This window comes from Panthera tigris, chromosome C1 (genome assembly GCF_018350195.1).
Source record: "Panthera tigris isolate Pti1 chromosome C1, P.tigris_Pti1_mat1.1, whole genome shotgun sequence".
Classification (NCBI taxonomy): Eukaryota; Metazoa; Chordata; class Mammalia; order Carnivora; family Felidae; genus Panthera; species Panthera tigris.
The window spans coordinates 160,312,687-160,326,359 of record NC_056667.1 but is presented as its reverse complement, the minus strand read 5'-3'; the positions used below and the strand labels follow the sequence as shown (position 1 = coordinate 160,326,359).

At 43.4% G+C, this 13,673-nt stretch overlaps 1 protein-coding gene across 4 annotated transcripts in view; it reads right to left on the bottom strand.

Annotated features, from left to right (window-relative positions):
* MAP3K20 (mitogen-activated protein kinase kinase kinase 20) overlaps positions 1 to 13,673 on the bottom strand; it is a 183,879-nt gene that overhangs the window by 20,992 nt on the left and 149,214 nt on the right. For all 4 annotated transcript variants that reach the window (XM_042994715.1, XM_042994716.1, XM_042994717.1 and 1 more), the window contains exons 13-16: positions 12,139 to 12,169; positions 11,902 to 12,041; positions 7,333 to 7,395; positions 6,262 to 6,354 (exon numbers count right to left, since the gene is read on the bottom strand). In XM_042994715.1, the coding sequence (XP_042850649.1) occupies positions 6,262 to 6,354; positions 7,333 to 7,395; positions 11,902 to 12,041; positions 12,139 to 12,169 (327 nt within the window). The remainder of the gene's footprint in view (positions 1 to 6,261; positions 6,355 to 7,332; positions 7,396 to 11,901; positions 12,042 to 12,138; positions 12,170 to 13,673) is intronic.

Here is a 13,673-nt window from a genome sequence, read left to right as displayed (position 1 = left end):
TTCATGCAGTCATATTCTAAGCTGCATTTGCTCCCTGGCTGTCAATTAAAAGTTGTATTTCTTACAGAACCCTGCCACTACAAGCCCATATACTTAGGCACACGGACATGTGTGTGTGCATATGTTCATCCCCTAAGAAAGAGTTGATCATAGGAAATAAGCTTCTTTACACTGCATTTTTAATAAATGCAAGATATATCAAAGTAAAGCATTGCTTTTAGCTGTTCTGAAATTTACAAAAAGTGTTGGGGTTTTTTTTTTCTTCCTTACAAAATCTTTGTGCTCTGTTACTTTATTTATCCATTTATAAAAATTACACAATAGGAAAAAAAGCCCCATTTGACAGTTTTTGATATTTACAATGCTCTGAGAAAGGGCCTGGAGATTCAATTGTTTATTAAATGCAACATTTTATAAGTGATCCAATAATAAAGACCTAACAGCACAATAGTAGGTGGGAAGTATTTGTAACAAGCAGTGTTTCTAACCTAGAGAGGATGAACAGAGAAGCAGAACTGTTGACTGAATTGCTTCTGGTAAGGTGTGGAAGAAGGGGTCCCCGTGTTACCCGTGACGCACGCAAGAAGGGGGGGCAGGGTGAACGGAAGAAGCCTTGGACTCTGATGGGGGCTGTTACTCTGCTTCTATACCTTCAAAATTGTGTTCCTCTTTATTTTGTCTTCCTTATTCACTTGCTCCATCAGAATACTGCTCAAAAGGAAATCAGATGTAGGAGGTACAGGAGTCCGGAAGCCTGTGTCTATTTTGGGGTCCGTGTAGCCAGGGTGCTGGCAGAGACAGGGTGGTGTTTCCCGGGCTTCTCCCCTGAGTGCTATGGGTCATCAACTTAGACCCACAGGTTTCCATGTGGAAGGGAGGGGGTGGGGGTAGGGACTCCAGGGACCACGTCTGTGACTGTCCAGTACACGCAAGGAAAGCATGGGCTCCCCAGATAGTTCCTTCATAACCCTGATTTTAAATTTTTATGACACAGTCTCAGAAAGTTTCTTGGTGAGAAAACTGCTGGGTGATTTGATAGTTTATTCCTTGGCAATTTGAGAATCAATATTCCTGACTGGCAAGTTTATATGAGATATAATAATAAACTCTATGGAGCTGAATATTTTAGTGAAAGAAAGGGTGGTTGCCACCCTGGGGGGGGGGGGGGCGGTGCATGAAGCTATCTGAGATTCCAGAAACCTTTTTCCTTTTGTGCCAAGTGGAAGGCCTTAAGATTACAAAACAAGGCATTTCCCACACAAAACAAAAGATGGTAATTTACTATTATGTGATCCCCCCCCAAATTATCTTTTTATTACCAATATATCTATTTTAGGGATGATGCTACTTTCTAGAAAGGGGCAGTATGACACAGTGGTTGAGTCCTTGGACTAGATATGCCCCTAAATAGGTGGGGATTCTGGGTAAGGAACTTTACCTCTTCCTTCCTCAGTTTCTCTTGGAGATGATGCAGGGATAGTGCTCACTGTGATGGTGGCTTATAACAATTATGTGAGAAGAATGTTTGCAGAGCACTTACCACAGTGTCTGGCAAAGGTATGAAATAATTATTACAAGCATTTCAAATCTGAGCACAGGAAAATTTTGAGCTGAGAAAGACCCAATTTCTGCCAATTCCACTGTCATAATTTCAAGTTCAGGTTTGCCTCAATATATAGCATTATTTAATAATTTACTTGTTAGAAGTAGGTAAAATACATGGGTAAACCCCATTCTCAGATTTTGTTAATTTAAATGGCCAGCGAAGCCTTTGGTCCAATCCTATCTTCCCTGCCAGTTTGCCTCAAAAAGGAAAGAAGAAAAGCATACTTCATTTGTGCGAGAATCCTGTAAATGTGCATGGGGCTTTGGTCTGCTGAGGTCCCGCTTATCCAGAGGGCGAGGCAGTAAAGACACATCACAGCAAGGCGTCATGCAGTGGCCCCTGGCCACGATAGCAGGCATGTAGGCGCTCAGACGTGAATGGCTTTCCTCAGTTGAGCAACTCAACCTCACTTTTGTGCCAGAATCCATCTGGTTGTAAAATGAGGCTAAAAACCAGCATTGCATCTGAATTCTTAAAAGGTTGACCGGTCTTACAATGAAAGGCTTTTCCTCTACATGTATTTGTTATTTGTGGATAAGGTCATATTTTCACCGTTTTCTCCTGGCAGGGCAGGTACTGAAGCAACGTACTAATTTTAAGTGGTTGTGGAACTGGTGGTCCCTTTCAGATGCGATGGGAAAATGGAGCTGCTATTTCATCATAAGGTCACTGTCCTGTATTATTCCCGGAGGTTGTAATTGTAATTAGAACGCATCTTTCGTTTTGTTTGTAAAAGGAAAGGTGAAATGGTCAAGCAGATCTCCCTGATATGCAAAGCCCGGTTTGGAGACAACTTGCAGAGCATCACTGTCCTCTAGTAACTTATTCTAGTCACGGAAAGGCTTCACCGTTTCTGTGATGATGGGTTTATGAGAACTCAGTTGGGATTTTGAGGATGTCCTTTTTTCTTGGGTTCCACCTTTAAAGGTTAAGGCACTAAGGTCAAGGTCAAGGTCAGTTTTCATGTGGGGAATTGGAATTTCAAATATTTGGGGGAAATGTTTCATAATGCTAGGGTATAGGCTGGCATAACTGGGTAGTTTAGAACTGGACAGTGATTTATTCTAGGATTATTTTATGAAAATGTACAGATGGCTTAAATCTCCTGGGACAGGTATGTGAGCTAGCACATGTTTAATAAGAAGGTAATGATAAAGATGTAATTTCCAGTCTCAGCTCTGTCCTCGCCCCATCTAAGGCTGGTCACACACTTCCTCTTGTTCTCTGTTTCCTGATCAGTGATGACAATATTATACCTTAAGCATCTCACAGAAATGCCAAGGGGATAAATGAGATGACATTTATGAAATAACTTAGCTCTTTAGAACAAAGTACTAAGTAGAAGCTTTAAACATTATATTCAGGAAGTTATTTGCAAATGACCATGGACCTCTTCAAACCTTGCTTTAAAACTCACCCCTTCCAAAAAAGCTTTTCCTGGTTAACCTCATCCATTCCAGTCCTTTTTTTAATTAAAAAAAAAATTTTTTTTTTTTTTTAATTTTAGAGGGAGAGAGAGAGCGCCTGAGCTGGAGAGAGGGGTAGAGGGACAGAGAGAGAATCTTAAGCAGGCTCCACACTCAGCACGGAGCCCGCCAGTCACTTCTTTATACTTTTAGCACCATGGCATGACATCCACATTGTACATTTCACTTTTTGATCTGTTATGTTATAACATCATCTGCCCAGCTGCCCACACTAGAAACCTGGCAATATCCTGGCTCCTCTCCCATCCCTACACCATTTCCAGCTGGTGACCCAGTCTGAGCAGTTCTGTCTCGAGGTCCTTGGACTCCTGGCACTTCCATGGCACTGCCATAGCCTCCTCTCCTTGTTCCCTTTAACCTGGTTGTCTGCATTGCCCGCTAATGGGTCTTTCTCACTTTAGCCTGGTCTCTTTCCAGTTGACCCTCCCCTGTGCTTTTTAGAGATATTTTATTTATTTACTTGAAAAAATTTTTTTATATTTTATTTTTAGGTAATCTCTACACACAACATGAGGCTTGGACTCACAACTCCAAGGTCCAGAGTCGCATGCTCTAACTGAGCCAGCCAGGTGCCCCTGCGAGATCTTTTAAAAACATAAATCTGATCCTATCTACTCCCTGCTTAAAACTTTTCAAACTCCTTAGTTTAGCACCTAACATCGTTCTTTTTCTGGTCACCAGCCACTATTATGGCCTAACTCTCACCACACTCGTCCCCCTGCTTCGTGCTAAGTCCCAGAGGTAGTGATGCTTGAAGTGAGTTGTGCAGTTCCATAGAAATTAGCCTAAAGAAGAGCTCCCTGTGTCCTCCTGGCTTCATACTTCATACATCTTTTGCAGATGCTAGCTATGCCTTTTGCCTTTCATGTCTTCTCCCTGCCTAATAATTCCTAATGGTTTTAAATTTTTAGTTGAAGCACCACTTCTACCAAAAAGACCTTAAGATCCTCTCTGACCCCTCTATGCATCTGCTTTCAATGTGCAGCCAGTGTGCTTCCATTGAATGATGTGCTTGATGTTGTTAAAAAAAAAAAAAAGGCGTCATTCTGTACTAAAACCATTCACTGATCTTGTCTATTTCTTCCAATCAGCGATGGGTTCCTTGCAAGCCGGGGACTGTACTTTTTGATTTTGTATTCTGACCTTCTAGCAGACAGCCAGGTCCTCAGTAAATGTCTGCTGAATGCATGGTGTAAATGTATTGAAATTATGACTGTAGGCATGATCAAGGATCAATAGGCTGTCAAAAGCTGCAGTGACTTTAGGCCTCGTGAAAACCTACGGCTTGAGAAGGTTACACAACTGTGGACAAAACGAAACCACTGTATTTGGTCTCCAGTATCCTTTATACCTTGCAAATGTTTACAGAAGATATTTTTTAGTTTTCCATATTAACAAGTCCTTTCTTTGTTAGTTGCAAGTTATTTTCTTGGTTGAGACTAAATTTGACAAGTCTCTCTCAAAAAAAATTCTTCCCTCTTCTTTCATCACCTACAAGCCATACGATGGTTTAAACAAAGAGTACTAAGTGCCATGGAGTCGAGGACATCAAAGAGAGCAAATTAAAATATGTGATTTGTTTACCATCACATGGCCTTGGGAGTGCCCACGGCCACAGAATCTCAGGGCTAGAAGGGTGCCTGGTTGTTGTTGTAGAGAGGATCTTACTGCCCCACTTTCTGTAGCTGCTTCTAACAACAGGAATGACTAGACCATGACCCATCACAGGAAGAAAGGAAAGTGCTCGTATATGAGAAACCTTTCACTCAACCAGCTGCTGCTGCTGCTGCTTTTTTTTTTTTTTTTTTTTTTTTTAACTCAACCAGCTTCTATGGCAAAACCAGGGAGATAAAGATTTCCATTCAGCAAAAGCACCGATATATCTGTAGTGGTGCAGGCAGGACACTGTCAGGAGTCCAGAAAGTGTATCTTTTGAAGTGTTTACCCCCTCAAAACCATTTCCAGTCACTCCCAAACACTGGTTTCAGGAATGGCCTGGGGTATGCACAGCATAATTAGGGACAGGCCAGTGGGCTAGCTGAGCCTAGGCTAGCACTCCCAGAGCAACTGGCTATGGGTTGTAAGGAGCTATATTCACAAGGTCTCTTAGCTGCTGCCTCCAAAGAAAGGTACAAACGGTGCCGTAAGTAAGAGCTTCGTTCTGGGATCAGAGAGGCCTGCATTCAAAGCCTCATCGCTCTGCTTGCTAGCCAGGTAACCCTTGGGTAAGTTAGTTAACCTTTTCAGAGCCCCAGTTTCCTCATTTGTAAAATAGGGGGAAGTAGCATTTATGCCTCAGTGCTGTGTGCCTGGAACACAATATGTGGTCCATTAATATAAGTTATCATTACTGCCTATCTATGGTAATCCAAAGTAACACAAACTTGTGATTCCAGTTCATATGCCACCTGGGTCAAGTAATTTTGCCATACTCTAAAATTAACATATAGCGAAAGCCTGATTGAATAAGTGTTGGTCAAATGCCCTTCTGCCCTATTTAGAGCTGATTCTTTGGGTTTCCATATTGCCTACAGTTCTACTCTCAGTGTTGTTTTACTCTCAGTGTTATAAAACAGAAACAAGAAGATGAGATGCTCGATGCCCAACAGCATCAACTATCACTTTGGCATCCTCCCCGCCACCCCCCAGTGCTTTGCTGTGAGTTTCCCTGAGGGTTTGGGTAGTCTCACACAGGACTCTTCAGCTGAACAAGAGAGTAAGATTCCAAGACTGGATTACATAGGTGGCCGGCAGCCTTTCTTTTTGTTTCTTTCTTTTTTTCTTTTTATTTTTGTTAATGTTTAGTTTTGAGAGAGAGGGAAAGGGAGAGAAAGAGTGGGGGAGGGGCAGAGAGAGAGGGGGACAGAAGATTGGAAGTGGGCTCTGTGCTGACAGCAAGTGAGTTGATGTGGGGCTCAAACTCACGAACTGTGAGATCATGCCCTGACCTGAAGTTGGAACGTTTAACCGACTGAGCCACCTAGGCGCCCCCGGCAGCCTTTCAAGTAAATTCTATTTTTTAAAGCCCATATACTTTACTCATAATTGAGTTATCTGCTGGTTGGGGATGGGGGGGGGGGGGAGAGGTGTATGAAATCACAGAGTTCCAAGAGAGAAAAATAGTAAATTAGATCGAAATTTATCCAAAAGACTTAATATGTGATTTACCTGTGGGCCAGTTCCTGGTTTCAAGTGAAAACCAAAAACAAGTTCAAGGTTCACGATTTTTTCCTCATTTTCTTTAGGTTCATCTACTGAGTCCTAAAACAGAAAACCAAGCACTATTTACTCTAAATAGTATGTAGTGTCTTTTTTTTTAATTTCATATAGAAGAGATGATTTCTCAGTACTAGTGTTTCCATGCTAACCTATTGTTTAATGTTTGATAATTTGGATCAAGCTACAAATGACAATTCTTTAAAGCAAGAGAAATGACATCTTAAGCCTTTGAGAACATTTCCACATGACTTACCTCATGCACTACAAATTGAATGTCACTGTCTTACATGTTTCACAATGCATCTTGCATTGTACACTTTTACTCTAGCAATGCACTTAGCACCTGGAGATGCACTATGAGACTCACTCTGAGAGTTCTTAACACTCAAGATATTTGCAAGCAGTTCCCAAAGAGGAACTGTGTACTTGCTAGAACAGATGAAGGTGAAGGGCCAAGAAAAGAAACAAAATGAACCTTCTGGAGTTTAGAGGTGGAAAACCATAGTTAGTGAATGAGAAGAGCTCTGTGTATTAATTGCAAACACGTACTGTATAAAAACATGTGCCATATACTTGTAGACTGGATTCAAAATAATAAGTCAAATATAATACGTTATTCAAACAAGACATCTCCTACCCCCTGCACCCAATGCAAGTGATAGATAATCCAGAGCCCTACTATGTGAATTCCTTTAGTGACTTATGTGCTGGACAAAGGTTTCTGGAGACAGGTGGGAGGCCATTGTATTAATCTACAATGTTTGTATTTAACATCCCTGAGCCACTAAGGTGACATGTGTTGTTCTTATCATGAATACACTGTTAATATTTCAACTTGTAGGAATCAAGCATGTTGAATTTATGCACATCCTAAGCTTCACTCAAAGGGCCTTTTGTTAGACAATAATTAAAGTTTGCTTCAAACGACAATTCCCGACATTGGCAAATTTAGGTGTGGATGTAGCAGGTGCATACATCAATAAAGTAGCCCATTCTCGGTGAGAAAAACACCTTACTTACCTTAATCAGTGGTGGGAAGTGAAATAAGTTTAGGTAATCGTGGGTTAATTTCTCAATGGCTGACTGTAAAAACAAAAACAAAAACAAAAAAACATGACTTTATTAATGATCCGATAGTGCCAAGAGAGGATTTAAATTATTGTGCACATATAAAAGCATTCTTTATGTAGCCCATAAAATATCTTGGGGATGTTAATATCCAACATCTATTGAGAATAAAGCTGTTCAGAGTATTCTAGGTAGTTCATAATTATTTAATGGAACAGGCAGATATTTTAAAGATGTTAAGTCTCAGAGTACACAGTAAATAAAACCATTCTTCAAACACTGGTAGAGTATACTAGCGACAAGTTAATGTTCTAGTGTGCAGAATGCAGTTGTCACCCTGAGTAACTGTGGGAAAAACAACAAAGAACATGAATATATCACCAGAGACTTTCATTAAGGCTGAAATCTCACTAAAGGGTTTATTGCATGGTAAGGGCTTTACTATGGGTATGTGTCCAATGCTCCCCCTGCCCCCACTGAAGCACAAAGAACTCTTGAAGGAAAGGGCAACCATTTAAATTATTTTTTTATACTCCTCAGGTATAATCCAGCTTTTCTGTGAACAGAACGTATCACGTAGAGAGTAAGAAAGTGCCAATGTGAGAAAAATTAGATGCATTTTTCAAAGTGAAATGAAAGCTGTTGACACTTGACAATGTAATGAACACTTACGGATGTTCAGCCCCATTCCCTCTGCACGGCCCCTCCACGTGAAGGCTTCCAGGCACAGGGAAGAAGGATGCTGAGACAGGTTTAAAGGGACAACGAAGTGGCAGAGGGGTAGGTAGAAAGACTGTTTAGTTTCATGACCTACCATTTAAGGGTTGAGAGTCTCTTTGAGAAAGTACACAGCGATGATTGTGCTTTCCTTGGTGACAGCAGAGAATGGAGGGCACATTCTCATTGTGTGTGTGTGTGTGTGTGTGTGTGTGTAACATGCCTGACAAGTACCAGGAAGGCTCCTTTAGTCTGGAGGTATTCACCTGGTGTCCTATCCCCAGAGGCCCAGCTCAAAGCACTATTTATTCTCATATCCCCACAAATGTTTGCAGGACCTCCCAGAACAAGCCTCCATCATCCTTTTCTCTTAATCCTGCTCTGTCATACAAGCTTATTTGTCAGAAATACCCACAACCCGGCTGAGTTTAAGAGTGCCACGTGTTGGCTGAGTCTCCCGTGAGTGTCCAGTAACCTAGCTGTGGCTTTGGCAGTTAGGTGGACCGCCTGACTTTTGAGATTCACCTCTCTGGCAACTGTCTTTATGCACATATGCATTCTCATCCATGAGTTTCAGGGGAGTCTTGGGTCCCCCCCGATACTGGTCTGCTGTTTTGGAGCTCAGGGCAGATACTCTGCTTCATGAGCAGAGGACATTGCACTGACCCCACCCCAACCAGCTGCCTCCAGTGAGGGCTTTCCCTCATGCAGGTGTTTCATGGCTTCTGTGCAGCATTAGACTCTTTTTTTATAAAGCTTTTTAACCTTTGGCTCCTGTAATACCATTCTCTCCTCCTTTTCCTACTTCCTGGGTGGGCATTCCTCTTTTCCTCCTGCCTAGGCTCCTAGGACGTCTCCTTGCCACATGCATCCTTCTTGAAGGCCCATCGTCCGTCAAATAGAGAAAGCTTCCCCACTGGAAGACTGTTTGTGGTCAGGCGTGTACATGCCACTGTGCTTTCCTTCTTTTTATTTATTTATTGAGGTGAAATTCACTGTCATGAAATTAACCATTTTAAAGTGCTGAATCAGCAGCATGTAGTACCTTTGGAGCATTGTGCAGCTAGTACCTCTGTCTAGTTCCAAAACATTTGGGGACCCTGTGCCTAGTAGCAGTCACTCCTGACATTCCCAGCCCCTGACAACCACGAATCCATTTTCTGTAAGATGGATTTGCCTATCTTCTGGATATTTCATGTAGATGGAATCATACACTAGGTGACCCTTTGGGTCTGGCTTCTTTCATTCTGCAGGATGGTTTTGAGGTTATGCTATGTCACAGTGTGTGTTCACTAGTTTTCCTTCTTGAACCTGCAAATAGATCTGTTACCTGTGGAATCCTTCCCTTCTCTATTCACGTTTTCGTGACACTTAGCTAGGCCTTCTTACTTTGTATCATAACCTCTGAACTGGTCTTTCCAAACCTAGCCTCTCCTTTCTAATCTACTTCACAACTTCCAGAAGCAAAGTTTTCAACATGTCAGTTCTCAAAACTTCCAATACTCCCTGCAGCTGGTCGGACTCCAGACCCCTGGCCTGAAGCCATGAACTGGCCTGAAGCCACTGCACAGAAGCCATGAAACACCTGCATGAAGGAAAACACCTGCATGAACTGTCCAGGGTCTGGCCTCACCTCCCTTCCACCCTCTGCAGCATGAGGCTTCCAGACACAGCCACCTATTGTTCCTTGTAGTGAACCAGTTTTTTCTGTTCTCTCCTGTTTCCTTCTCTCTGAACTCCTTATTCTGTCTAAATTCATGTTCTTGCCTTTCCTGCGCCTGTGTGCATTCCAAATTCTGTCCTTCTTCAAGATCCAGCTTGGGGACCCTCCCCACTCTGTGAAGTTTTCCCTCTGGCCGCCCCCCCCCCCAACCGCCCACAGCCCCTCCCAAGCAGAGGTAGTGAATGGTTCCTTTCCTCCCAACTGCCAAGACTCTTTATCATGAGAAGTTGCATGTACATGTTTTCTCTTCTCTGGGGCGTACACTCCTCAAGGGCAGGATTCTTCTTCGTATCTGCACAGGCCCAATCTTGCAGGTAGTAGGCATTCACTGAATTTGTTGAACAATAATAAGTTTGGACGTTGCTTGCCCTAATGATACCAACCAGCATGGAGGGGGCACTGTCTCCTAGGCCCGCTCGGGGGTATTTAAATCACTGTTGCTCTGTGATTTAAAGCTTGCCACCCTCTTTCCTCCTGACAGCTCCTTAAGGAATGTTGGTCCTTTTTCAAAGACAGCAGAGGGAAAGGGAGGTCGGAGCATCTTACTTGTCATCTGCCAAATAGGACAGGATTTACCACATTGCTCTGTTGGAAACTTGAAACTTCTCTGCACTAGAGAAAATAATTTTTCCCATCGCAGCCCATCTGAGCCAGCTTAGCTTTTCAGGATGGATGTGCCCACACCCAGAGGTCGAGATTAAATTACTTGCCAGCCTCTGAGATGTATGTTTATGAATGAGGTTTCCTGCCCTATTCTAAGAGGGAGAAGATGGTGAGGTTAAGGCTAAGCCATCATCCAACAGGTGCTCGGGCTGTAAGGACAGCCCTTGCATGGGCCCAGGGCTCGCAGAACGGAAGTAGAGGGGTTCTCTTTGGACCTCAGAGGGGATTTCCTTAGAAAGGAAAAAGCCACACCGGTGGCTTTAACTGAAGTAAAGGGAAAAGCAGTTGACGTGTTAGTAGAGACTTTGTGAGATAGGGTTTGGCTAGGAAGCTGCTTTTTCTATCTTTCCTTCTTTGACTTCTTTCTAACCTATGCCCACCCCTCCATCCACCCACAATGGGGTTGAGAAGGTCCGGGGAACAAACTGATTTCATCCTAAAATCTCTCTTGAAACACATCTCTAGTAACAGCGTCCACACAGATGCCAGCACTTATTTGGTTTGGGTAGCTAAAAAACAAGACAAAGAAACAGATCTGGTTGCTAAACTACCAAAAAAAGAAAAGAAAAGAAAAGCAACAGCACCAAAAACAGGTTTCGCTTTTAAAGTGTTCAAGACTTCAGTCTGGGGGGACATGTTAGGATTTCCTGAGAAAATGAAGGATTAGAATACACACGTAGTGTGTCCGTTCCGGGTCAAAAGTACAAACACTGCAAACCGAACACACATTCCCGTGAGGTTAGGTACTACAGTGGCTTAGCTTTTACTTTGCACAGGCCCAGCATCCTTAGGGATTCCTAATGGGCAGCCAGCCTCTCTGGCCTTTAAGGGAATCACCAGCTGTCTTCCCGGGTGGACGGCGGGTCTGCAGGCACCGGACAAACACGTCTCCAGGGCCTCCCGGCCCACTAAGCTGCCTCTCACATCACAGCCTTGCCACTGGCGGTGCCTTCCCTTTCAGAACACCTCCTCCTCTGTATCCCCTTCCCCTGGTTCACACTTGCTTGTCTTTAGGCTCTCAACTCCTTCACAACTTCTTTGCAAAAGACTTTCCTCATCTCAACCTCACTTCTCCTTTGTGGCATTTCCTACAGCTGTCTTTTTATCACGATTGCATGATCAATCCCTGTCTTCTCCACTGAACTGGGGACTTCCTGAGGGCATGGAGTGATATTCAGGTGTATCTAGGTGACTTCTGCTGTGCTGGGTATTAACCCTTTTGCTGTTGGATTATGAGGAGGGAGTGGGGGTCCCATGGGGGCAAAGGCTAATTATCAGCTGGTATGGGAGTATGTCAGCACCGTAACAGCCAATTGCACTCGCATGTGTATCCTCAGCCTCTGACATGACACAAGGTCTGCTACGTAGTAGGTGCTCAGTAAAGATTGTCAACCAACTGTCCTCCCTCTCTGAGGTACCTTCAGGTGGATGATGTGCCCCTTGGAGACAATGCCCATGTCCTTCAAGTCTTCTTCCTCCAGAAGAAGCAGTCGCTTTCCTGTAATGTTGTTTTCCTTAAACAAGCTTGCATATATGCTCATCTCTTCGGAAGAGTCCCCTGAAGGAAGGGATTAGAAGGCAGAACAAAATGAGATGAAACCATGCCCCGAGCAAAGTTAACTGCATGAATTAAGAAGGTAAGTTATTCTACTTGCCTTTTCTGACGAGCTGCTGAACCCAAAAATACTGTGAAAGAGAGGACACATATGGATTTGAAGATTCACACACGGTCAGTGGCCTGACTTCACAGTAAAACACACTTTTTGATAGATTAAAATATCTGTAGTTGTGCAATGTAAGTTTTGGCTCAACCATCAAGGTAAAATGAAAGACATTCTTCTTTATGGATTTAAAACATCAAGCTCTCAAATTGGAGATACCCCTCCCTGTGGACATCTTGGGATACTTGAGGAAATGTGGGTTTTGCTTTTTATTTGGGAGATTTAAAAAAAGCCTTCAAGAAGGTTCTTAACTTATAATGACTTTTCTTTTTATGTGCTGGTCATCCCCGGAGCTACTGAGGGGTACTGGTTTACCCAGGAATTGTATGGGGAGCAGGGACCACACAGCAGTGGACAGAGAAGTGGGCAGAATATGCTATGTCTTAGGCCTGGTCAGGAAGTAGCTCTGTGGCCCAAGACAAGTTAAAGCACAGAGCTTCCTGTATAGAATGAAGTTGGACCCAGTGACCCTCTGTCCTTGAATATCACTTGGCACGTGTTTACTGGTAGCCTCTCACATAGAAGGGAGGCCAGACCCAGTCCCAGCAATTCTCTGGGGAGCCCTTGACCCTGGGATTTTATTTACATGGCTTGAAAACCACTCGACCTCAGAGCAAAGACTAAAAATAACTGTTAGAGCTCAGTGCTTTTTAAAAAATTTCTTCTCAAATGAGATGGGCCAACTTTCCAGCTGGGGATAAAGGGATTATATCCAGACCCATGAATAGATCCTAAGTTCTTTTTCCTTGTTAACAATCAGGGCTGGTGGGAACTTGACCAACCACGAGGCCCAGTGAATGGGAAGAAGTAGAGGCAAGTGGTGCCAAGTTTCCTCACCCTATAGAAGCCAAAGAGGTTAGCTAATGTTGAAAGCAGTTTTACTTCACCAGAGCATGGTGGGCAGGGAGGAAAACGCCCCAGTCCAGAAACCAGCTTGAGGTAGGTAAACAGACCTTCCTAAGAGTTTCTAGCAGTGAATTTGTACACTGTGGCATCTGGTCTGTTCTCTGGGGTGAGGGCTTGCTAAGGCTGGCATTACAGCTGTTTTTCTTTTTCATTTAATGGGACTTGAGCCTATAAAATGGACCTGGACAAGTATAAGCCCCTGAGGTCTCTGATCAAAAATTCTCCAGACTTTTCACTAAAGAAGCAAATACAGAGACGCAACAGGCTAAGAAGGATTGTTCCTTAGGGTCTCTACCCAAGTGTAAGGTATAGAACTTCCTCTGGACTTAAGTAATCTGTCCTCCTCCTCTGGCTGCAGCTGCAGAGGATGTCTGGGAGCTTGCATCCGTTCTTCCTGGGAAAGGCCAGAGGACAGATGCACCCGTCACTTTCAAACAGGCCTAAGGTAGGAAGGAGACCCAGTTCAGTGGAATCCCAGTCTAGAGCTGCCTTTCCCAGATCTTTCTCCACTGTGGTTCCAGTCCATCCCTGGTGTTTTAGGAAAACTTAAGATCAAACTGTTT